The sequence below is a fragment of the Pomacea canaliculata genome, linkage group LG1 (genome assembly GCF_003073045.1).
Source record: "Pomacea canaliculata isolate SZHN2017 linkage group LG1, ASM307304v1, whole genome shotgun sequence".
In the NCBI taxonomy this organism is placed as follows: Eukaryota; Metazoa; Mollusca; class Gastropoda; order Architaenioglossa; family Ampullariidae; genus Pomacea; species Pomacea canaliculata.
The window spans coordinates 29,342,908-29,369,483 of NC_037590.1; the positions used below are offsets into that span (position 1 = coordinate 29,342,908).

At 42.7% G+C, this 26,576-nt stretch overlaps 3 protein-coding genes across 6 annotated transcripts in view; all 3 read right to left on the reverse strand.

Moving 5' to 3' along the window:
- The window catches only part of LOC112565235 (triple functional domain protein-like), a 25,919-nt gene extending 10,946 nt beyond the window's left edge, over window positions 1-14,973 (reverse strand). The window contains 3 exon segments of the mRNA XM_025240590.1: window positions 10,519-11,098; window positions 14,451-14,510; window positions 14,895-14,973. Of these exon segments, the coding sequence (XP_025096375.1) occupies window positions 10,519-11,076 (558 nt within the window). The 5' untranslated portion in view covers window positions 11,077-11,098; window positions 14,451-14,510; window positions 14,895-14,973.
- Window positions 14,461-18,612, reverse strand: LOC112560990 (rho guanine nucleotide exchange factor 25-like). Its single transcript, XM_025233094.1, has 10 exons — window positions 18,605-18,612; window positions 18,006-18,072; window positions 17,633-17,736; window positions 17,233-17,302; window positions 16,896-17,078; window positions 16,230-16,358; window positions 15,961-15,996; window positions 15,552-15,710; window positions 14,895-15,072; window positions 14,461-14,510 (listed from the first exon to the last, which is right to left on the reverse strand). Exons 1-10 carry the CDS (start codon window positions 18,610-18,612, stop codon window positions 14,461-14,463), a joined length of 984 nt encoding a protein of 327 aa, XP_025088879.1.
- LOC112565205 (triple functional domain protein-like) overlaps window positions 17,662-26,576 on the reverse strand; it is a 121,287-nt gene continuing 112,372 nt past the window's right edge. For all 4 annotated transcript variants that reach the window (XM_025240555.1, XM_025240546.1, XM_025240538.1 and 1 more), the window contains 5 exons: window positions 21,131-21,316; window positions 19,369-19,458; window positions 18,965-19,118; window positions 18,006-18,072; window positions 17,662-17,736 (listed from right to left, as the gene is read on the reverse strand). In XM_025240555.1, the coding sequence (XP_025096340.1) occupies window positions 19,008-19,118; window positions 19,369-19,458; window positions 21,131-21,316 (387 nt within the window). In that variant the 3' untranslated portion in view covers window positions 17,662-17,736; window positions 18,006-18,072; window positions 18,965-19,007. The remainder of the gene's footprint in view (window positions 17,737-18,005; window positions 18,073-18,964; window positions 19,119-19,368; window positions 19,459-21,130; window positions 21,317-26,576) is intronic.

The window sequence follows — 26,576 nt, forward strand, 5'->3', positions numbered from 1 at the left end:
GAATACAAGCCATGCAGTGCTTTGTATACTAGTCACTCTTGATACTGACCACTACTTTAGTCCATGCAATGCCCTGCATACTAGGGGTATACGTGTGCATGATGGTCATACTTCTGTCTCTTAAATAGCAATGCAGTCAATTAAAATCAATTATCAGCTATATATGGCAGACCTATATATAACAAATGAAAGTTTTATAAAATAAAAATGTTTTTAAAATAAAATTTAAAACTTCAGGACATATACAGAAATCTATTATTATTATTATTTTCACATTCATGCTATCTTTACCAAAGGAAGTGTTTCAATAATCAAGTAAATTAAAATGTTTTAAAATATTCAAAAAAAAAAAAGGTAGAGGGTAAGATAAAAGACTTGGGAAGGTGAGAGGGCAAAGAGAAAATGTGGTGGGAAAAGGTGGCACACATATGCTTGGGTCTGTGAAAAAATACTTGAAGGTAGTGTTAATGCATGTGAGCATACCTGCATATGTCAGTTCCATATGCTTGCATATACTTACACAAGAACACAATCTACAACAAATGTGAGCAAACAGATACATGTAAACTGCAGAAATTAAAAACAGATGCATGATTTTAAATAAACACATTATTACAACAGAGGGTTGGCCCATGTTATAACAACTGAATATTAAGGTTCTGTCTCATTTTGTCTTCAGAATGCAAAACACTCATCCTCATTCCTGCTTCAAAGCTGCTTCAAAACTCTAAACTTGGAGCCATTCAGAGAGGTAGACAGTCACAGAAAGTATGCATGAATAAACAAGTTATGAAAATAAATCATAGTTCAAGGTGTTATGAATTTGGATAACAGCATTAAAAGGAGGCTATTTTAAAAGTCTTCAAAAGCTTCATGCCCTGTCTGAGCCATGCATAAGCTTAAGGGGTCTTAGAAGAGTAAAACTTCATGAATGCTACGCTATTCACATTACAGTAAACTAGTGGTGTGGGCATTGGTTTTATTCTGTGTGAAGGATTACGTTTATTCCTATTCCATGTGCTCTCTCTTGCCTTGTTCACTAAATGTACAGCCAAAATAGTGAATCCCTATGAAGTGTGTTCTTGTTCTTACAGAATATTAAGGCTACCACAACACCGCCCATTGTGATCCCATCTCACTGCTGTCAGAAGGCCAGGTAACTGGGGGAAGCACTTGTGGCCATGTTTCCTGTTATCACAATTCTCTGGTGGTGTTGCATTGTCTTTAGCTTGGTCGCTTATGTGTCATTGGTTGAACCAAGAAGCTCCCACAAATCACAGGCGCAATATCTAATCGCATGGTCTACTTTTTAAAAATAGTTCTTTTGAACTGTACTAAGTTTTCATCAACACAGCGCACACGATGCTCTCCTTCAGTTCACTTTCAAACGCAAACCGTTTGATCTGCAAGTTTCATTAAAACCAAAAAACTCATCTCCAAACCACGCCCCCACCCTTTTACCCCTCTTACACTGCTTGTTGTCCGAAAGCACCATACTTATTGTCATTAGCCAGGCACCACGACCTGGTCTGCAACCCTTACCGCCGGCCATGGAGGGGGCTGTCACCAGACGTCTGGCACCACAAGGCCCGCTCCCTCGCACCCTCCCCTTCAACACCCCCCTGCTGTGTGCGTGACGTGCTGCTGAGAAGCTGGCTGCGCGCTTCTTGATGCAGGTGACGCCGTCCGCATCCCTCTCCCCGACCCTCGCGCACGTGGCGCTAGCATCCCCCCACCCCCGACTTGGGGGTCAGGGTTGACCAGACGACGTTATGTCCCGAGGCCCCATCATGGATCTTAGCGATAAATCCTGGCAAGCCAGCACGCGGACGGGTGGGCCATGTTCGCCAGGCACGGAAGTCGTATTGCCCTCTACAAAGACAAACGGATGTTGCGTCGTCAAACATGTCACCCGCCACAGACTAGTGTGGAGGACTTCAACGTGCCGTCATTGAGACAGGTTTGTGGATACTGGCTGGCCCGAACGTTGGGAAGCTCTCCTCTATACTGTCATCGCCAATTGAGGCTCTGGACCTCGCTGTGAAGTGTGGACTGATGGTCTAGAATCAGCCAATTACCAGGAGGACGCAGAAGAGACAATGCGGCGTTGTTGGAGGGTCTGTATCGTTTGTTCTGGAACATTTGTCAGATAATAAATACCCTCTTGACGTGCCACGAGTGTTCGGGCACTCTGAAACCCTCTATCCCTTTTTTAACACAATTATTTTAAATATGTATTTTCACAACTACGATCGTGTCGTTGTCCTGCCCACTGAAACAACAACCCATCTTTTTTTCTGATAAAACTATTTCCAGTTCTCCGCGTAACCCCAAGGTTCACGAAGCGACGACACGTGACTGTCATCACGCCTTTCTAAACGCTTAGTCACGTGATTCCCAGTGTGTACCAACTCAGTACGGTGCAGTGAACAACAACAACAACAATGTTCTAAAGCTAGTCACACTAAACACAGTTAAAGACACGTTTGGGAAGAGAACAGGTTGTACAGAAAGTTTCCAAACAGTCGTGGCCAAGGTGACAGTCGACACGTTTCAACAGCCAGCGCCAGACACCACGTGGATGCACTGAACGCTGCCATGCTTTTAAGGCCACGTGGGTCTCCTTCAGAGTCCTTGCAAGATGTTGGACAAGGCCAGGGGTCCAAGATTTCCATATTCCACTCTACCCCACCACACTTCAAAGCTCCATCGACTTTGTCGCACGCCGAACTGGCGACAAGATAAGGGCATCTTCCTTAGCGAAGACAGATATTTGTCGGTAGAATCATAAGTGTAATGTGTTACAGTGAGCTAGTGTTATCTGGTCTCGCAATGGTTCATTCAGCCTGCACACAAGGCTGGGCGCTGGTGAAAACAAACAGCTGCTTGCCCTTCATTTTCCCCCCACCGCAAACCCCGTGCCTTTGCCCCTCCCTAATCTTCGACTCATGCTCACTGTTCAGCTTCCATTTCACTTGCTCCCAACCACTTCACATTCACCCAGCCTACTTCTCGAACTCCAAGCACGCACCACGTATTCGGGTTCCAGAGAAAGGAAATAAATGCTTTCATTGGAAAGGAAATAAAAGATTCCGCCTCCATTGAATCTTACGCTGCTTAGGCAATCCCCATCCCCTCTTCACCTCATATCCCCCCTTGAACACGCGCACACCCCTCGCCTGTAAACACGCGCCTTGACGCCAGTCAATCATATCATTTCAGGTGTCAGGCCAATTGCTATCCTGATGAACGTCTACGCTTGAAGTACCGTCAACAGATGCGAGCACAACAGCTCGTGCAGCAGCAGCAGCTAAGCAAACGCAGCTACGATTGGTGAAGGAGCAGCTCACAACCTCTAACGACAACCTCATCCTCTTCTCAATCCTTCCCCTTCCGTATTACTCACCTGGTCCCCTCCGGCCGGTTTTTCTAGGAGGATGCTGAGAGAGCCTACAAAGGAGATGCGGGGACAGAGCGGCCCAGCCCTCACCTACCGTCGGAGACCCGCGCCCAACACCTTTGGCTCTTGCACCCCGGACATGTTGCGGGAAACGGATGGCGCTTGGAAGTGGTCAAGACACTCGCTTGTCACCACTACAGTGAAAGGTCTTGAGTTCACATCGCAATATACTTGTTGTGACAGCTTGTTTGCAGGGCTGACCGTCGGGAGTTTTCCCCAAGGTACTCCCCCCACCACCACCACCAATCGTGGGAAATCACCTGTAGGCGGAATCACCCAACTAACTTACTAACCAGGCAACGGCAGGGAGGACAAGCCTCGGGGACAGTTATGGATACTCCCTCCGGTTGGCCCTCGGGCTTTTAACGTCGAGTTTGATGTCACATTATATATAATACTTTCTTTTCCACAAGGGGCCCAACTTATGAATCTTGGTAGCAATACACGTTAAAGTAAACCCTGGCACAACACACAATAAACTGTCAACAACAGAAGCATGGAAGACTGAAACTCTGTCACAAGAGGTACGTTTTGAGGATCGATTTGACAGGAGGGATATCGAAAGGTGTGTGTGATGCGGGAACGGTGTTTCACGCCGAGACAGCAGCTAAAGCTACATCACGGCAAAGCAGCCAACCCTGTAATCAGATGTTACATGCAGAGATGCCCGAGACGAGATCTGAACTCAAGACAGGCAACCCTCACTACGTTGGTGACAGGCGCTGACCGTCGCGCCACCGGACGGTCGATATCGAAAGGAGGAGAATTCCAAAGATGAGGTCCATAAGCCTTAAAACCTAGAGAGAACAACGAGATCTTCGCCGGAAGCGCTTTTTTGTCCAAGACAGTTCCAGCGCCGCTCGTGCCGCCAGCATCCCGCCCTTCGTTTTTCACGAACTCCACTGTCAAGGTTTATTCTGGAACGTGGAAGCGTGCTTGGCATAGCGAGAAGCTGTTCAATATCGTAAAATGTCAAACATGGCCTGGCAGCTGCTGCTGCTGGTGCTGACAGGATTGAGAAGAAAGGCTTCAATAACTGGCAACGTTCCCTGGCCACGGCACTCATGGCCGCAGCTCCGCCCTATGGCCTCAGTGGTTACTCGCTCTCAGGATGCAGCGTTTGTAACAACTTCTGTCTGATCTTTTAGGTCTGCACTGACCCAGTAAAGTACCATTTCGTTACACCTGCACAAGTGATGACGATGATGACAACTGATCGGCACGGTTACGGGAACATACCCACGTAGGAGTTTACGCCCAACTCTTCCCCACTCCCGCCAACACAATGGAATGATAACAGACATCATCATGCTACTACCATCTCACCCTCCTACCCACTAATGTCACACCTGAAATGAAATCTCTGTCAAATCTTGACTCGACGATCGTATAAGACATTGTTGCCAAACACAGGAGCCACATGCTTGGCGAAGTGTCCGGTGAGTTCAGAAGACAGAAAGGATGAGGACGAAGCAGGGGCAGGAGTGGGGTCACAGCAGGTCACGTGTCGTTGGAGGTGGGGTGTCGGTGCCGGACAAGAAGCAGCTGTCTGTCACACACACACACACGCACAGCATTCGTGCAGACGAGCTCGGGCCAACGACAGCGACAGCCTAACAACCAACCCTCACCAAGGTAGGGGAGGGGAGCTCAACAGAAGGGGAAGAACGGTGTGTCTGTGTGTCTGTGCGAGAGATGTTGCGGGGGGAGAGGGGTGTCTTTCGATCGGGCGTAAGGTGGGTGGCGGTGAGAGACAGGGGTGGGGAGCCTGGTGCGACCTGCAGGAGGCGGAGAAGCTCCGAGACTATCGATCAGTGGCCGTGTCCCCCACCCCTTCCTCAGCCCTTCTGGCTGGGTCGATGGCCGGTCGGGCGGCAAGGTAGCAGACAGCGGTGACGTAGGGTTGAGCGTCTCCAGAAAGAGTCGGGGTCCCTTCTTGTTTGCACAGACGACGGAGCGAGTGCGTCACCAGCACCGTCGTGTCCGTGCTGCACACAGCAGCGACAGAGGGTGGGTTTGGGGTGGGGAAGATGCGCCCTTGTGTATATATATAAAACAAACCAGCCTCCGTAGGTTTCAAGTCGCACCACCGATACCCACAATAGATGACACTGATGTTCCGAGGTATCAATAAAAATAATAATGATAACAGGAGTTTTCCAATATACGTTGCTCATCAATAACTGGACAGCTTGCTGCCTCTCGGCCAAAGAACGCGCTTATACTGTTAGCTATTGTAAAAAGATTGTAAAAGTTGTGAGAGAGAGAAAGAAGACAGGTGTAATCAGGCTGGTAGTTTTTCCCTCATCAATGTGCATGTTTAATGTGCAATGACTGAAAGGTGAATGACAGTACACGAGCCCCTCCCCACCAGCTCTGCCCTAGAGTGACAGGTGTAGGTGTCTAAACAAGAGAAGCGACGAGTTGCTAGTACTGTACCAACATGGCCAACTCCACACCAGGTCCTGTTTCATATCACACATTCCACTACTGCTGCCAGCGTTCACCAGCTTCATGTACGGCCCAGCGCTCTCCTCCATCTGCGGAGGGTTGGCGGGTTGGCGAAGGAGGCTATGGTGGGGTGGCAAACTTGGGTGGAAGATGGGGGTGCTCAAACATCGCGCCCCGCCGTTTCACCCCCACCTCCATTAACGCTCAATTTCTGTGCACACGCCAGGCTCCCATTGCCATCAGGCTTTACCACCCAGGGTGCCTCGCGTCCCCCCTACTCTCCAACCAATACACATTTGGAGACCGCAAACTGCTAATGACAATCGATATTTCAAACATCTGCGTCAATCGATGTTTCATCGTCTGCTGGTGTCAGTCGATGCATCTCCGCGCTTTGAGTAGAGGGGTAGGGGTGATTCGCTCAACTGTGGCCAAGACTTTCAAGTCCTCCAACTGTCCACATTCAGACATATTTGACAGCTGTGAGGGAGAGGGAGGTACCCCTCCTAGCGCTCACTTCACCCTAGCAGTCTTGTTATGCTTCCTCATCCATCCTCTCCCGTCACCGTCAGGTGCACTTGTTCCACTGCCGTGCATTTTGAGTTGACTGAAGAAAGAGGGAGAGAAAGAAAATTTATATCTCCTAAAGGATACAACCAGTAAACGATCGACACCACTCCATCATCCAGTGAGTGCCAGGTCGGCATGACATGACGTCATCTGCTCATCTTCTGGTAGTCTGGCAGTGCCAGGTCGGCGTGACACGAAGTCACCCGCTCATCCTGTGACACAGAGCGTGGCACTACCAGACCGCCGTGACCGCTGCTGCTGCTGGAGTCAGGCACGGTTGAGCGATCAGCAGCTACGTCACACTGGCACAGACAGGAGGACAGGCAGGTGTACACTGACTACTGGCGCCATGGCCATCAGCTGTTGTTCTAACGCACACCAGCTACACCAGTACCCGGCACCAACCTCGGGTCTGGTGCTCATGCACCCCACATCTCGCTCAGCTCGCCATATGTTCCTAGCGTATATCTACCCTGGTGAAATCGTTTGTTTTTTAATTGCAGGGAGGCGCCCGCAGCTGCTTCCTCCCGCACTAACACCTTCCCCGCCCCCCTAAAGCTCAGCATCGATTCCACCTGCGGCAGATCTTCTGTAGAAGCAGCTAACAGCAAAAACCTGCCTGATCTGTATACAAGAAACCGCTCACTCTTTCTCATGCTCTGCTGCCTTTCCCGCTCCTCCTGGTCATTGTTGCTACAACACTCAGCTCAAACAGGGATGAAAATGCTCTCTCTCTCTCACACACACACCTTAAAGACCTGGAAATTGGGGATTGTGATGGAAAGACAAAAAGTTTGTCTTGCAAGACTGATCATCTGTGCAGACAGCGGGAACAAAGTATTTGGAAAATTAATGAAGTACATAAGAAAGACACCTGAAATAAGTGAAGGGTAAAGTAAAACAACAAAATGTTTTAACACACAAGAAAACCACAACCAATCATGACATGGAGAACTAGTGCAAAATAAAACATAGAAAAACTGTATGAACAGCTTTATTTCTGCAAATGAAACAGAACAACATATGAATCGATTTACAAACACAAGAAATTATTCCCATCAATAAATGACCGGCAACAAGACTTTTCACTGTCTCTTATTTACATTAGCAGTTAAACCTGGATACAAAAACAAACCTTTTTTTAAATAAAAGGACCTACTGATTTTCACCACACTCACATAATTATGCTGAAGTTCTCAGAAAGCTTTGGAATAATAAATTCTCTGGTTTGGTGCTGATGAGTTCAAATGATTTATGCAATACAAATGTATCTCAGTAACGGGAACACTACAGAATGTCATTAAAACACTTAGGGTTGTGAGGCTGCTTTTGGTGATACAAGGTTGCTGAGCTATCACAGCTGAAGAGTAGTAATTTGGAAAGGAGAAGGTGGAACTATGCAGCTGAAGGAATTTTGGATCTACAACCCAAAATGAAATGAGAATTATTTACAAAGGAACTACATGGTAGAAGGGACACTGTGATGCAAGTCTTGTAGGTTTCCATTTTTGACAGGCAGATGATGAAAAACATTACTTGACACCTAAGAAGTGTTCTGATACTGACACGTGTAATTAACTATCAGTAAGCAAAAGTGTTGTAATGCACAAAAATAGATATCTTGCTTCATCTAAACAATCATTACCATACATTTTTAACCCTCAAAAAAAACCTCAGACTTCATCATGAATGGCCTACATGACAAGTGACTAGCTTTAATCAGATTTCAGCTACTGGAGGGTAGTTCAGCACTCATAAACAAGCAATGTGACTGGTCGTCTCTAGAGTTATTTTGTAAACGTTGTTTACTGTTTCATTATTTGATAATAAGAGAAGGAGAAAACATTCTAAGCTTCATTCAAATGATTCAAATAGTCAGGGTCAAGTGCATGTTGCAGGCATCTATATACCTTAAGCAAACTTAAGAGAGCCTCAAGTGTACAAAAGGTACTGTTCTAAAGAGAGTAATTTTCTGAGATAACGAGCAAACTTGCTTTCTTCGGCACCTCAAACTAGTCTGCAGTGACTTCACCAACACAGTAGGCAAGAGATAGTATTACAAAATATTTGATCGTGAACAATACTCTTAATAATAATCTTTGAAAAATAGCACACATATGTTGGGAAATAACTGCAGCTATGAGCAATTTTAGAATATATTAAGTGATGAGCAAAATGAGTTTATATTTCTTTTGTTTAAATACAATGATCAGATGAAAAGCTTATATGACAATAATGATAAAGCTAACTGGATGTTGTGTGAGCTACTGCTACTTCTGCAAAGGTAGAATTTTAATTATATCTCTGAGATCATGGAACACAAAAGGAGTCATTTTCCTGCTTGAGATTCAGTGTATGGCAACCATGAACATGAGCCCAAGAATGTAGATAGGCACATCACAACAGACAGTCATGCATGCCCACAAGCAGTCTTGAACACAATCACACGCACAATAACCAGCTCACATGCGCTTTCTCTCTCTGTCACACACTATGCTCAAAGATTTCACCATGATGCACTTAAATGTATTTTGTTCTTATCCATGCACTTCAATTTCATTTTGTTTTGGCTTTCATCAGGTAAAAAATGTTTCCTCAGCTGACAAGTGATCTGGTGAAGGTGAAATGGCAGGAACACACCATGAAGGTGGAGAGGCATATATTAAGTGGGACTTTCTACCAGAATTTGTTTAAAGCACCTAGAATACACGAAGATACAGAATGCATCAAAACAGGCTCAGTATGCAGTTCTTGGACAAAACCACACAGTTCACACTTCCCAAACTGTGCCTTCTCCTTGTCTTTACAACACTGCTTCACATTAAAGGTTTTAATTGCACTGCCTTACCTAAGAGAAACACCATGCCCACACAACCCCTCTCATCAAAAAAAAGAAATTCTTTGTAGATCAGTCACACAAAATCTACTAGCTTGCTACATTAAGTGAAATATTGCATTAATTTGTAAAAAGTGAATAACGAGAATGTGGAAACGAAGTGAACATCAGAATCTTTGGGTCATTCAAGCATGCACACAAGCCAAACTGGTGAAGAAATCTACCCACTCACTTACCTTGATGAAGATGACAAATAAGGAAATATTGAAAAAAAAAATGAAGACACTGCTTGAAATACACACACATTTGAAACTCAAATATATCCACAGGAAACACAAGCTCTTTTTTTTTTTGGTCAAAAACAAATAACCAAGGTGTCACAGAAGTCAGCATCACATCTCCATGGAAACTGTAGGTATCCTTGGCTGCTGATGAGAAGGTGGAACGGTATAGTGGTAAAATGGCTAGCATGAAGTCATGGCGTATTTTGGTTTAGCCAGCATGCACTAGGCAAGTCCCTCAGCCCAGGCTTGTTGAAAAGGGAAGGACGATGTGGCTAGAAGCCTATCCCTTCCCCTTCCTTGAGCACAGGGCTGTATATGTGTGTATGTATGGGGACCTGGCATCAGCCGAGTACACAAGGCAAAAAGGTTAACGTTGAACTACGGAGCACAACACTAAGTCAATCACTCCCATAGTTACCAGCCCCTTTGCCCTGCCTCACCTACGCCACCTGGCCAGTGCCAATCTGCAGTCACCAGCAATGGCATCAGGTACGGAAGGCCAGAGCTACAGAGAGGGATCTTACTTTTTACGGATGGGGTTGGGGAAAAAACACAGAATCACTGACTTGCATGCAGCCAATACTGTTGTCTCGTTATCTTCACTTGAAATAATCCACAGCATATTCAGCACTGGTGACTCCATCTTAACTTTTTGCTTTGGTTTTATTTTTTTTTCTTTGTTTTTGATCCACATCTGAGTGAAAGTGTAAGTGTGCCATTAATATCCAGGTGGTTAGACATCAAACTGACTGCAGACTGACTGACTTAGAAAACGAACAAGACTGCCCTAGTTGGGCCGAGACAAAGAAAGTTACACATGATACACGTGCACATTCCACGGGGCAGGGCGGGGCAAGCAAAGGGAGGTGATGCTGGCAGTCCCCGCACCATCAGCTAGTCAAACTGCTGGCACTTACCGGCACCTGGTCCGTGTCCGTGGGCTGGGACAGGGGGGCCCTGGCTACACCGGGCTCAGTGCTAGAAGTCCTGCCCCCACTGTCCTGTACAATGTCAGGCATTGAGTGCATGTTTGCATACGTCTCCGTTGTCGTCGTTGCAGATGCTGCAGTTGCTGTGGATGATGATGACATCTGACCTCCTCCACTGCTATTACCACCAGCACCACTTCCTCCCTCATTTTTTGCCTTGCGCTGGAGGGAGCGGATGCCACGGAAGTTTGTCTTTTTGGGTTTGGGTGACTCTGACCTGCTATCACCCACAGGGCTTGACTTCCGTTGGGACACAGAGTCTTTCGATGTTTCTGTAGGAGAATTGGGACATGACAGCTTGCTAAAAGAGGAGTCCTCACCCTGCTCCCCAGTGATCTCTGGAAGAGGCATTGGCACAGATTTGCAACGTTTGTGTTTTTCCGAGTCCTGTCGCCCTTTTTTGCCTGATGCAGCTAGTGGAGAACTGTTTTTGGTGCCTGAGGCTGGGTGGGACTGAGTTTTACGTAGCACCGAGTCTTTAGGCATGCTTCCAAACTCTGGTGCTGATCTGCAGACAAAGATAAGAAGGTAAATGATAAGCACAAACAGGAAATTTCAAAGCACAGATAAGGAAGATGTGATAACGTAATATACAAACACCAAAAAAAAAAAAGAAGTTTAAATTTACTTTAGCTCATGTGGGCAGCCACACGAACATTTTAAGAACTGTAAATGTTTGTGACTACTTTGTCTTCTGCTCCCAAGAACGATTCTAGGAGTAAAATGGACCTTTCGGTTTCAGAAAAGAGGTCTTGCCTACTTGTACAACTTTTTCAGAGAGCAACATTAACGCAGAATCTGAAAGGAAAATGAACTACATGATGTAGTGATGTAATGTAATGTATTGATGCTGAGTGATTCATATCATATAAAGTGGACCACAGCTCATGCAATACGAGATGTACCAATGTAAAGTGTGCATCCCTTGAGTAGGAGTGTTTGAAACAAATGACTAACTGCATCTGTCCATGTTCTGAGCTAATCAATTTATCCTGAAAGTGACACCAGCATTCTTGAGCTCTTTACATAAATAGTTTAGTGAAAAATAATGAAGCTTAAAGTCATATTGCTGAGTTTAATGAAAGCTTTCTGTGAAGAACAATGTTACTTTCACCTCCCCTGTATTGCTTCCCATGTTTGTGGTGTACTATGAAGTGTTTATTTATTTTTTTTTTTTAAATCTCTAACTCTTCCATCATACTCCTACCCTTTGCCAAAACTTTTGTAGAATAAAAGGGTGGGGCCAAAAGAATTCTACAATTACTAAAAAGAAATGTTTTCATAATGCAACTATCATGGGAACTGCTCAGTCATTAACACTAGTTCTGGACCTGTAACTCCTACCCACTTTTTATTGCCTCCCTTGACTCATCACTTTGATGGGATGTTCGCCTGCCCTTTCCTTCCCTACAGAGCTGGTCCACAGAGTACTTCTACACAAATGAGGGTCATGACCCTTCTGGCAAACAAACAGCTGCCCCAGTCCTCTGACACTCAGTCTTGAGGACAGATCTCTGGCTTGTTTTAACAGAAATGAGTACATCTACCTTCTCAGTCTCCTTGTTCATCAGTCCTTACCTAGCCTGGGCTTGCTTACTTTTTGCAGTTAAAAGGAAGAAAATGATTAAAATCAAGCTTAAACCTCAGTGAACTGATGCATCGGCAACACCGTACCACTGCAAACGTGCCTTTGCAAATGACCATAAAAATCAGTCACTGCTGTTTCAAGTATCTCAAAACTTTGGGGTGTATAAAGTAATAAAGTGGAAATCCCACTGTAAAATTTACACGTGTACACTCAAATTTATTATTTAACTGTTCACTGAAAATTAAGTGTGGAATGAATGTAAATTTTCCTTTCAGCAGAATCTTTGTCTTGTGAGGCTTGTTCAGCTTCTACAATATAAACAGGACTCGTTTGTGCCTTTTTGAACATTCAATTTACTCCCAGCAGTTGTTATTTTACATTGTAGGTGCGGTATTTGAAAAATAATCATGTTTACTGAGGACAGTCCTCAATGCAACAGGCATAATGTTAGATTTGTGCAACAGCATGTAAGAAAGTTAGGCAACATTTCAAGGAAATATATTTCATTATGCAACTGGTTTAAAAAAAGAATTCTCGATCTTCATTTATGCACTTTGCTTATGTTTGCCATCGTATCATGTGTTTGCTGACACTTGTATGGTTTTCTGTTCAACTGTCAGTTCGTTTGCAGTCTTTTTGTGCAAAATACATTGAGCCCGTCTCTACACAAGAAAGGGTGGTGGTAGTGGTTGAGGGAATTGCTATTTTACAAGATCCAGCAACTAAGGATGCTTTTTTCACAGCAAAGCAGTCAGCTCTGTAAAGACGTGTCACATACAGAGAAAGAAGAGTGTGTCCGACACAAGATCTGAACCTGGGACAGCCGATCTTTGCTGCTGCCTCCATACAGAAAAATTCATGGTACAAATTCTATTATTGTAATATTGACATAGCTGTCATCAAGTGAAAAAATACCTGACTGATTGGTCACTGCCCTATTTCCTGGTGAAGGCAAGTTTTTACAAAATTTGTAGACAGTAAGTTGGGAATCATTAAAATTATGTAAAAACAACTCAAAAAAAGGTATACCATGAGAAAAATATTTCAACATTAACAAAGTTGGGTGTAAAAACGCTCAGCTTTAAGAAAGAACAGTATGCAAAGTACAGAAATCTTTGATCCTAAATAATGCCTAAGCATGTGTTCTTAACCTGCACTGACAGGAAATTTGCATATTTCACCCCGATTAGGGTATATCAAAGTGGTGGAGAATGACCCTGCTAGTGCCAGACTCCCTGAGGGATGAAATACTCTGAAGTTGAAACAATATATAAAAGAGCATGTCAAAGTAGTGATGATAATGGCCCCCCTAACAGGTACCAAATTCTTTGACGAAACGCTCTAATCTGAAATTGAAGCATGGAATACATACTGTATTTTTTTTCATCCATTTTTTGGTGAACTTGATTCTCTTTTTCTAAATAGATGTTTAACATACAATAATTTCAAGTGATTACATCTTACTGGCACTGTTCCAAATTATTTACACACGCACTCAGCAAAAAAGTATTTGACACTAATCACTGTTTACATTCTGTGAGAGTAATTAACTAGTGATTTGCGAACAGAAAGATCTCTGAGCCATGATAAAATACAGTTAACATTTGGCCATTTTCAATGAAACTTTTCGCTCTGCTGAAGGTGAACTATGGAAAGCAGTGCAAGACTAGTAAAGATAGAACTGAGTTGTTACTATTGACTAATGAATTATTTCAATTGTGTGCATGTGTCAAATGTGCTTTGTTTCTGTGTACAAAGGTGAGTGGAAGACAAGGTCAACCCACATTAATATGTTGCTACAGCAAAAATATATGTTATGATTGTAACAGTAGCAACTGAGTGCCTTTTCAACTGATTGGCAGGTAGCATCCTTCATGCACATTCTGATGATGTTGCATGGAACAGCTCTGTATGGTGTTTAAATATTTTAAAAATAGTTCCAGTAAGATCCTTTCATGTATGAATCCTGGATTGTTGTCTAATCATGTCAATCAAATCTGACAACTTGTACCAGGCAATACTAAGACCTTGAAACTTTTGGCTTTTACTAAAAGAAAGCACGCAGCTGAAACTTTTTATTCTTCCCCTAAACTGTAGAAACTAGAACAATCAGTTTTCGTACTTTGTGTATCACTCTGTCCAGCCTATAAAGGCATGAATATACAAGCATATATCCAAAGGTCATTCTCTCTCGCTCACTCTCTCACACACATCAGCATTCCTGTCAACTAAAAAAATGCACATGCTGCAAATATGAAAGAAAAGAACTTACACTAGTGCACTTACAATTCTTTTGAGATTTCTCTCTGGTAGGCAATAGGTGACTGCAAAGCTGCAAAACAGTTTAAGAAAAAGTATGTCAATAAAAGCTATTCTGTAACACTATGAGCTACATATGTAATCTTGAAGACTGGTGAGCTTTAAGTTATTAAAAAAGTTACACCACATTTCAGATTACACATAAATCTGTATCTACAAAAGGTATGTGACAGTTTAGCTATTTTGAAAAAAATGCATTTGAAATGGGTACTAAGGTTAAAATTCTTAAATTTGAAAATAAATTACATTCTCTTGACAATCTACTGGCCTTCACAGGTCATCTTTTCAAAAATTCCCATGACATGCCTGCTTCTTATGGCTATGCATTAACAAAAAAGCTTCCCCCAAAAAAATGTAAACCAGATTTTTTTCTTAACTGAGAGAACAGTTGTGTTACCTCTGAGGAAGTCCCCCTGCATATCGAGGATTGAGCGAATCTCACGAATCCATGTATCTTTGACTTCCTCTGATGGAGCCTGAATAATGTACTTCATGTCTGATCCTGGCGTACGGTCAATCAACACAAACTTCAATGGTTCTCCTTCCTCTTGATTTGCCATTGACATCTTATTCACCTGTCACACACCAACAGGAATCTGTAAAATACACCTACTTCTACTTTCTTTCCCTTTTCCATTCTTTTACAGACCCCAAACCGTATTCTGACTGACTACATTTTCTGTTGTTATTTTGACTCTCTCATCTGCTTGTCCTCACTCGATGCTGCAAAATTCACTCAAAACCAACAGTTCTGAATTTTCCTAGAAGGATTTCTGTCAACATTATAAAGACTAAAGTGAAATGACTTTTTTTCACACAGACTAATCAGCTTGTAACTATAAGGAGAATGACAATGGCAGATGTAGACATAGAAAAAGCCTGTACCATGGAAATTACTAAAATATTGCCTTTAAACAGATGACTGACACAGAATGAATAAAGAATGTTCTGTTGATCTGTTACGCACAGTGCAGTTGTTCCAGCTGTCTTCCTTTTGCAAATTCCTGAGTAAGCACAAATTAATAAAATTCCACCTATGCCTGTTAACACTCACCTTGAGACTATTTTTGTATATATAGCTGGCATTGGAAAAATCTCCCTTCTTCCTCTCCAGCATCTCACTAAAGATGATAATCTGTTCAAAGAGGAAAACTCTTCGCTCCCGAGCTTTTTGTGCCATACCTGCTACAACCTCCGACACTAACAATGTGTCCTGTAAAAAGACATCACATCAGCAATAAATTTTAATCACATATAATTAGTATTCTGATTTCAACCTTTTATTAGCAAGAAATAAGACATTTTAAATAGTTCAGTGTGCTTTGTCTAAGAATACTATGAAATTAAAACTGTTTCTACTCTTTTCTAATGTGCAGCATAGTAAACATACATGTAAGCATACATCATTCAATGAATAAAGATAAACATGAGACAGAAAGAAAAATTACATAAGACTATCTTACCTGTAACAGCAGCTTTCCTTGAGCAGTGATCTTGCCCTGTCAACAATGGAAGTAAAAGCTGACATGAACCATACACCAATGCCAACACACTTTATCATGTAACCTAATATTGATGGGAGATGAGGTGAGGAAAATAGTCTTTCATCAGCAGCTAGATCATACTAATTACACTCTATATAAAACCTGACAGAACAAATGATCACAGCTGGAAAGGAGTTAGAAATAATGAATTTTAAGGATCTAAAAAAATGTATAAACTTATAACTTACATCAAATCCTTGCAAGCGACCTACTTGCATCATATCATTGGCTGCCTTTGGCACAATGCACATGACCCGTAGTGCCTTTTTCAAATCTGTGGTATCCAACCCTGCCTTTTCAGTGTATTTCAGGATATCCTGTGGTAAAATATGCCAAAAAAGTCCAGTGAGAAATGAGCAAACAGATTCATGCACAATATCTCAATATTACTTCAGTAAAGATAATATAACTACTGTCCGCACAATGGGATTTGAATGTATAGCATTCAAGTTAACCAATATTTAGATTTAGACAAAACCAAGAAGAATGACTAGACCTTGCATGAACTAGAGCAGTTATAATTAGTTTGAAATTCTGATAAACTCATGATTTTGCTCAGGTAAATATAAATAAGACAAAGACAAGTAACTTTAATTCCTAGCACTAACTGCATGCATAAGCTAAAAGTGCTAGTCATTATTTACCTTTCACTGTTATACTCAAATTCTGCTTATTCTATAAAGAATTGACTGTCAACTTAAAAATGTATTGAGAGAAAGAATTGTGGGGCATTATAGTTTCTCAGAAAGTACAAACATAAGGGGATGATTTGGGGATGAGTTACTGGATGTTAATTTAAGTGATAATGCATTCGTATGAATCAGAAAAAAAAAAAAAAATCACGCATAACAAACCCTGATCAAAAGCTGGTAACGCATTATACGCTGCACTGGCTTTATCAAAAGATCTGGCAAAGTTAGCCGGTGACCAAGTTTCTGACGGATTTCTTCAAAATAGGTATCCAAGTATTCAGACACAATGTACTCTGATTTTGGCTTGTTTTCACAGTACTTGACATACATGTAAAGTCGTCGTTCCTGCAAACAATGAAAGGAGAGTGAGCAACATCACTATATCTTTGATAATGCTATCTCCTCATTACATAAAAATTCATTTTTAAGAGTCAATATTTAAGTCCACTAGGTAAAGCAGGTATTTTGAAAATTTCTTAATGATATGCTGCAAACTTACATATCGGATAAAAATGGAGCCCACTTTTTCTGTCTCAGTCAGACATTTCTCTAGCTCCATTACCATTGTTCTGAAACAATCACAATTTGAATAATCATAAACTTCCCTAAAGCAAGGCTGTTTAGCCATACTAGCATAGGGTGAACACGTGGGTGGGTGTTTATGAGAGAAAGAGGAGAGGTGAATTAAGTGAGAAAGCATGAATGAAAAGGTTGACTGAGAGTAAGAAAAATAGAATAAGGGAAAAATAATTACAGTTGTTTTAATAAGTAAGAATTTTTAGAAAGATAAAATTATTTATTTAAAATAAGCTTAGTTTATACATCACATATATCATATCAACACAGCATTTAAAACCTTAAAGTAAACCAAAATAATAAAAATAAAACCATTAACTCACTCTTTGTGCCAGTCATAAATCTGATGAATGTTTCCAAAAACAATTTTATCTTTTCCTTCCAAGTCACCTGGCAGAGGGTTTTCTTTCATGTACCCCATGTAGCCCTGTAAAAGCAATATCATTATTGCACAACAGCCACATATTACAAAACATATCTTTCCATCTCATAACTATAACAGCACAGTCTCTTCCTGTGCTGGGATAGTACCGTAAATTTCGGACTATAAGCCATGACTTGCAGGCCCCTAAAATAACATAATTGCAGCTGATGCTATAGACTCTATAATGAGTTGTCCAGTCTGAAACAAGCAGACACAGCACCTGTGTTATAAACCCATGGGATAAGAGCTAAGAGACAGTACTGGAATATTACCTCCACTATGCTGCCCAGATCGTCAACATAAACCTTCTCTGTATCATACAACTCCTGAATCACAAACCTGCAAAATAAAGTCGCGAATGACTTTGCAGCCAATTACTTCAAGTGGACTTACTATTAAAAAACAAAAACAAAAATACTGTCACTGCTTTGAAATGCCTTGCCCCTTTCAGCTAGTTATTCTGACTAGAAATAAAAACTTACTCTTCTTTTGCCAAATTACATAAACAAAGAAATCCATCAAAAACAAAACAATCTTATTTAAAACAAAAAAACAGATATGCCAGACTGTCAGTCTTAAAGACCTTCTGTTATATCTCGGTTATATTCTGTTTATAAGTCTACCACAGAATACCCCTAATTACTAAGACAAGAGTTTAGTTTCCTAGAGATTAAAAATGACCATGGCATTTTCATCATCATTGGTGTAGGGTGGGAGGATGAGAGACAAAACCTTGAATGTGCAATGACATCAGTGATATATATCAGAGAAAATGTCACTGTACTTGGTCAGGAAAAGTGTGCTTCTTTCTGGCTGAGAGAACTACACAGAGCAAAACTGCCACTGCCCATTCAAAGAGATCATCTTATACAAGTCCATCTTTCCTGCTTAATCTCTGTGTCATGCAAATTGACAAGTCTGATCAGGTTCAGCAAGTTCTTTGTTTAACAGAGCACAAGATAGGCCAGCACCTCCTGAGGTCTTAATGCGTGCATTCTGGAATCTTGCTAGGAAGGAAGAAGTTTTATTTAAGAAACTGTTCTGAATATCAAGAAGAACATCATGAAAATCATGCCAGGCCTGTTTTTCTTCAGCTGTCTATAAATGCTGATGATGCTTACGATGCTTGATATTAAGTGCATGAGCTCAGCGTCTTGAGAGGTTCCAGCCCAACATGGAAATAAAAAACAGAATAAGATATCAAGCATCTGCAATAGGTCAGTTTACTCACTGTCGCTTTCGAAGGTATTTGATTCTCTCGGCCTCTGCATCTTTCACATCAGTCTCTCCAGCATCCTTCTCTCCCTCCTCCTCCTGGGGCTCCTCCCCTCCAGCATCATCTTCTGCACTGCTTTCAGACTTGAAGGTGGCTTCAGCAGAGGTTCCTGTGCATGTAAGACAATCAGATATATTCTACAATACGACATCTGAAGCAAAGTTTAAGGTGCTTGTAGCCAGACCTGGCTTACATCTAAATTTGAATGGAAGTGGACAAGACATACTTACAATGGAACATCTTTCTAGCAACTTACTGATCGATCCACACCCCTGTTCTCCCAACACCCCTCCCCACCACCTTGTCTCTTCATGCGATAACAAAGAAAACTGGAGCTAAGAATGTGCAAAGTTTCTTACACTTCTCTGTTTAATGATGTTTTCAATCTCGTTAGCAAGGTCCACTGAGTTGGCAGCTGCATCAGGTTGAGCCTTCAGATTCAGTGATGCCTGCAAACCACACCTGATAGTAAATACTCATTCGATATATTAAATCTCTAACAGCTGCTGAGTTCTTTCTGCTTATTTTTTAAAGGAAAAAATGAAGAGCAAAGTATCCCAAGCCTGTGTGATTTATCTGCTGTCATTTGTATGTGCCCAAGCATACAGGCATACCAGTAGTAATCACTCATATCTGTTCGTTTCCAACAGAGGAACTTGCAGGAGAGCAGATATGCAACCAGAAAGCAAGAATCATTCTTGATTATACTTCTCATGTCATACAAAAACTGCACAGCCATTTTTTGCAGGTCATTAAAAAAAAAACCCAACCAAAATGCGCATTCTTACATATGTACTCATCCCCTCCTCCTCCAAACAACAACTCGGACATGGTACATAAACAATGGGAGATAGTGCCACCAGTATCATAGGCTGACAAATGTAGCAAACTGACTTCTCATTTTTTATGTGTCTATGCACCATTCTGCCAACTAGTGTAGTCATATGAAACAGCCTGACTTAGGAGAAAAGATGGTGCAAGATTTTAAGGAAAATGTAAAAAGGATGAGAAAGGGTAAATTTAGACTATAAAAATGTAACAAGTGTTCCGTTTTACGAAATACGTTCCACATATTTTTTTTCGTTTTAGGTTGGCATCTTCATGGCATTGTAAGCAAGTTCTATTTTTACCTTTTCCTTTTAATGGTTGATAAGATTTTCAGTAATTAAAGAAAGATCATTACATACCTCATATCTATTACTCAAATTAATATGTGCTTAGAAGCAAGTCTCCTGTAATGCTATACATGTATTATATTTATCAGCATTTCTAAGTTACTGCAGGTTACTGCAAAATAATTAGCTTAACCTTTCCTTCAAGGTGTAAAAAATTCATAGTATAAAGATGGCTCTGAAAGAGAAAGTCTTGAAAGATAATAACAAGAAGGCACTTGCAACTCTTGGCCCCAAATCTCAGCAACACCTACAAGTTCCTCTGTTTTTGCCAAGTTTCTCGATAAAGTTCTGGGAGTTTTTTGGCGATGTTCATAGATGTGGCCAGAAGCATCCAGTGAGCATGTGAGGAAATACCCATTTTACAAAGCTCTACAGAACAAAGTGCACAGGAAAATACAGTAACTTTCATTCTGGGTGACCAAAGCATCTGAATGTCTGTGACCATCAGCAGAAAATTGAGAAACTGTCATGAATTGTAGTTCAAAGCAACAGGGATAAAAGTTTAGACATTCACAAGTCATCAGAAGAACTTGTAGCATGTCAGACAGAGTTGTTCCCATGTGGTTGTGGAAGCTTTACTGTATGAGCTTTGTAAAGTGCGTGAATATGGACTAATCTATTTACTTCCTCATCTGCCAAAACACAGAGGCTGGGCTTCCCACTGACCACCAACACTTCCATTTGCCCAATACAAAAAATCTATGAAGGGATAAGAAGACTACACACTTTCCTGGTATCAGTTTCTAGGAAAATGCTGTAAGTCTGTTGAAGACTGTTGACCTTGCTGTTCTTTCCCAGACACATCCCAAAGAAAAACCAGCAAGATCTATAGTTTCCATTAAAAAAAAAGTTTCTCTGACAGTTTTTAAGCCCTTTCTCTGTATTGCTTTCTTCAGGATGCTGTGTTTTCCTCCAGTAAAACATTTTAAAGATATGGAGAACTCACCAGTTTAGTCACAGCATCTTCAGGCTCTTCTGGCTTGGGCTTGAAGGAATGGTCTTGAATAGCCATAGGTGGGGGGATCTCTATATCCTGTGCCGGTTCTGGCTCCTCGTTAGTAACCTCTAGACCAACTTTGGCTCCTGGGGCTGCTGCAGATGGTTCTGCATTTTGTGTTGTTTCTGCTGGCTCCTGTACAAATCAGTTTAATTCCACAATTATTCTGTTTTTAAACCAGAGAATAACTCTGCTATGATTATCTGATTGGCACAGTTTTGCTGTCTGCTAAAATGGAAAACACAAACTGCTTTTTAATCAAATGATGGCTTCAGCTACATTTTAGTTTCTCTATTGAATCACATAAACACAAAAGTACTCCACACATGGACCATGTTCTGTATGTTTCAGACTGTAAAAGCTTGGGGATGGGACACATTTTAAACAGCAGAAAAGCAAAGCAAATAAAAATACAGTAAAGCGGCCGCCAGCTTAACTCTTTACAGTTTGCTAGAACATGAAAAACAAAGTTTACTTAGTGGGTAAGCAAGAAACACTTAACTGTAAAGAGTTATGGCTGCCTGCAATTACAGTGACATAGAAGCAACATTTAGACCCATGCACTAAAAATCTGTTCGAGTTCACACTTTTCTGGAGATAGCCATAAACCTGTCAAACGTGCACACAGTTCAAGCAGCCAGTAAAATTGAAAACCAAACATCTATGGGACCTCTCAAAACAAGCACTTAATACAACTCAAAACAAATTGACATGGACAATCCATTCCTATACAGATATTCGGCTCTCTAAAATTTCCTGCATATGTGTGGTTGACTGGATGTGCCTGGGTAATGTGTTTATAAAAGGCCATGTCCACAAAAATTTTAAGGATATGTCCAACTTTTGTTTGGACAGTTGTTTTGCCTCAATGTGTTCGCTGTGGACTGGAATGGGAATGATTAAAAAAGTCCATAGAGCTAATCTAATGAAGCCAAGGTAGTGAGTGTATAATACATCAATAGGTTCTCGTTTAAAAAAAAAAAGGAGCATTGTAGTTGACTGCTAAGGACTAGCCATTCAGATAGCAACGAGCAATCTGCTGTGCACCTGGACACAGAAGGCACCATTCTAATACCAGTAACAGATGCCAGTCAATATATGGATACTTAAAGATACCTTGGAAAGTGGAAATCACTGGCAGAGTCAACTGCTCTTCAGTAAAACTGAGGAAACACATCATAATGAGTCACAATTACAGAGAGGATATAATCTGTAAATACCTGTGAACACAAGAATCTGACTAAAGCTGATTAAAGCTTTTAAAAACCATTATTCATAAATGATTATGAAATAACTACCACACCATAATGAAATGAGTATCGCCTAATATGTAAAGTGGATGCAGGGTTCAGCTTTTTATGTTCAAGAACCATATGCAAAGCTCAGACCCATGGCTGAGTTACTAAGTTACCCATGACTCAGTTACAAAAGGCAGGCAGACAGACTGTAGCCTGAAACATGAAACCATGCTTGCACTGTGCAGTCATGGCCCATCAGGTCTTGCGCGCAGGCCTAACAGTGAAATCAATTACCTGAATTATCCCTACCTTCCCTCTGACAACTGGAGCAGATGCTCAAAACATTGCCAGTCTGGAATTTTCCAAAATGGAAGAAAAAAATTCCCAGACAAAACTAAATAAATATAAAAGACATGCGGCAGATGAAGAGGTTGGAATCTTTGCAGCAACAGGCTGCATGGGATATATAACGGAGCCAGGCTATATTTAGCAATAGGAGGAGGTAGGGGGAGGCTCTAAGCAGGCCTTATGCTTTGGCACAGAGAGCAGAACGGTGGGTGTGGCCTGAGAATACTAAGGGGCCGACTTTCAAGACTGATGGTCTGGGCTGCAGAGCTAGAGAAAACTCATAACCGCCAGCTCCAATGCGTTAATGGCCTAACAATTCTTGTTAGACTCTCTTCACCTGCTTTTAGCATAATATTTTTTTTTTGTTTTTATTTCGGCCGCAGGACGGCAGGATGAAGGGTTATGTGCCAAAAGCGGTTGAAGGGGATAGTCTGAGTGATGAGGAAGTAACTCTCATGTGAATCTTGGGTGGGTGGATGAGGGGTACTCTATTTCTTACCATCACTGAAACTGAAGGTGCGCTGCATGTAACAACGTCAAAACAGGCGATTTGATGGTGGTGGGGGTATAGGTGTTTTACGCTGAGCCTACAACTAAGGCTTTATCACGGCAAGGCAGCCAGCCTTGTACACAGATGCCACTTGCAGAGAAGACGAGAGCTGAACCCAGGACAGCCAACCTTCACTGCATTGGTGACAGGCGCTAACCGTTAGACCACCGGAGCGCCCTAGGTGAGGGTAACCTGAGGGAGCAAGGTGCGCTGCAGATAAGGCAGTGACAACAGATGACCTTAGCCTAAACATCGGGGCCTACACACAGATGAGTTGAGGATGAAACAGGCCCAGCAAAGCTGCACACCATCAGTTTCTATTGTTTGGACTGAGAGTGCTACCATCTCAAGCCCGTCAGCAGCACAGTCAATGGTCCAACTCTTCTCTTGAGACCGGAGAAACAAAGCGGATTACTCACTGCCCTACATATAAAAATAGGTCAGTTTTGTTCTGTAGTGACAACTCTAAATGGCCAAGGCAAAATCATGTGCACAGCTCCTATGTCAAATAACAACAACCTAGTACACCCCAAACCCACAAGATTAAGTGCACACCTCATACCACAGAAGAATGCTAACCCTCTCATACTCAGAGAAAGTGAGGAAAGGGACAAACACAGAGATAAAAAGCGAAAGAATTAATGGTTTCGGGGGAGGGGGGCAGGGAACAAAACTACTCCCAAACCGTGTACTTGAACGTCCGCCATGTGCCCAGCAGTCCCAAATATCAGTTTGTGAAACAAGTGGCAAGCGGGTTTCCCAATCATTTTTTGTTTGTGGCGTTTATGAAGCTACAAAGGCTATGCAGTCGAGAAGGCGCACAAGATCATAATATAGGAGAAACAGGAAGAAAAGTCGGCAAATCACGAAATTTTCTCCTAAACAGACTTCCATTCACGGGAAAATCCCGTGTTAAACGAGAAAAAAAAAATCATAATATCGAAAATCGGGTAGAAGCTGTAAGTGTACCAAGCAGTGCAAGTTATGCTACGGTTAATTCCACCAAAACAATCGACACAAACATTAGATATTGAAGACACTTCCCCTGTGTGTGTGGATGATAAAGCCTATAGGTCTGCCTCGTCGGTAAGCCTTCTGAACCGCTATGGATACGATGCCACTGAGGAGAGCAATCGCTCCACAGAACACAGCAGATGTCCAAAGTCTATCAAGCCCCAAACATGAAAGATGGCTTGCATGGGGGTTCCTTACAGACTTCCATACGTCACGTGCGCCATGAGGCACGCTCACCATGATATGTACGATTGTTCAGTATAGGAATGACAGAAAACGCTTATGGAAAACTCGCGGGTAAATCATCAATGCTGGGAGGTGACAGTTTGGAGTACACCCAGCCAACATCCAGCAAAGCTGGGGAATGGGCTTAAAGAAGCCGACTAACACTGTACAGCCAACGAAAGCAGAGATCTGAACTCTAACGCCAACAATTTAGGAAGTTTCCAAAATACTGCAGGAAACCCGCGCAAAATTTCCAACTCCATCCCACCCCCTTATTCTACAGCCATCTGAGCAGAATGGTAAAATCAAAGATAACGCAACACAAGTCATGTATCAAAAGTATTAATATATATATAAATAAAATCCCCCCTTGCCCCAACACACGTACGACTAAGGAGGCGCGGCTGAGAACTGTTGCAGTCATGCTGATGTTTGTCACCGCGCGGCATGTCACAGGGTGGGAAGAAAGGTGGCAGGCGATACACTGGGTGGTTTATAGCAAGAAGGGCAGACAGGAGACACAACAACAGGGCGCTGATACCGAGGGAAGCCAGTGCCAAGCCGCCGCAACATGAAGACCAACGTCTACATCCTCCCACTGGTCGGAAGTGGTCAGACAGCTGGGTGTGTCTTCACGCAACACTAGCATACCACCCTCAACACTCGTCATGTCCATCTCACAGTGGACAACACATGCAGCTGACTTGCCCATGCACGTAACGTGGACCATGTCACACGCATGCACGCACTCTAGACTCTCTCTCTCTTGAACAATAAGCACGCAAAGACAGCAGGTAACTGGGAAGGAAAGGGAAGGTACACGTGCCACAAGCACACAGCACCGTTTTACAAGGAGCGATTTGAAGAGAGAAACGAAAATGCAGGCCAAAGGCGGCGATGATGAGAAGGATTTACCGCCTCAGAAGCCGCATCTGTGTAGTTCTTGACCACTTGCTGCTGCTGCTCCTTCTGTTTGTGGCGGCGGCACGGACACAGCATGTACAGGATCCAATGCCAGGTGTTGTCCATGGCAAAGGCGCGTGCCCACTCCAGCGCCCCCGTAGGACGTGGCGGGTCCACCCCTTGGGTTCTCGGACCGCACCGCGTTACCAGAAGGCAGTCACGTGACGATGTCTTGCAGCACGAGAAGTCCGCACGACTCGCTTCCGCCGCCAGCTTCTGCCTGCCTGACGTCCACCAGACGTCGTCGCAGCGACATAGACAGACAAGTCCTTCATCAGCAGGTGAACAACTCAGGTCCATCGACACACACTTGCATGACCTCCACGCTTGGTTGCTTTGCCAGCAGCGCGTCCCGAACTCGCGACGTCTCCACCTTCGGTCTTTCTGCGCCGACCAAAATCTCAACAGCTCGTCGTGCCACGCGCGTCATCTCCGAGGATAGGGGAATTTACACGTGAAGCTCTCGCCCACTTCTCGCCAAGTGCCAAGTTCCGGGTCTCGCTATCGTTGGGACTTGAAACGCCCAAACCTGCACCTCCTCACAGTTTTTCATCGCCACCCCTTGTTTTTTTTGTTTTTGTTTTTAACTCGTAGAGAAAGCGAAACAACACGCTGACCTTCTTGTCAAGCAGCCAAGTCGCGCTAGGCGGAATCTACCGATGCTATATACTCATATACTCTGGTATACTCCGCATTGTACGGGCAGGAAGCAGGAAACAACCAACAGAGGCGACCAATGGCAGAGAACGAACAGGCTGATAGAAGCGCACAGTTCACGTTGCTCTATGAGGTATGTTATCTACCTGCTGACTGCAAGCTTTTGGCTAATCTAGAAGTGCTTTATCAGCGGGGCAGATCTCAGCACATCCTGTAGCCACATCGTAACAATACCTTCGGGGAAATAAAGGCGAGACACGAAACTGAAAACAGGCTTGCAGTCTGGACACCGACGTTTCGAGCCTGTGGCCGGTCGTTGTGTAAAGAAATATCAATCAAGAATATCATAAACTGTCACTGAGCTGGACATAACATGCCAGTTCTGAAGTAAAATTAAAAA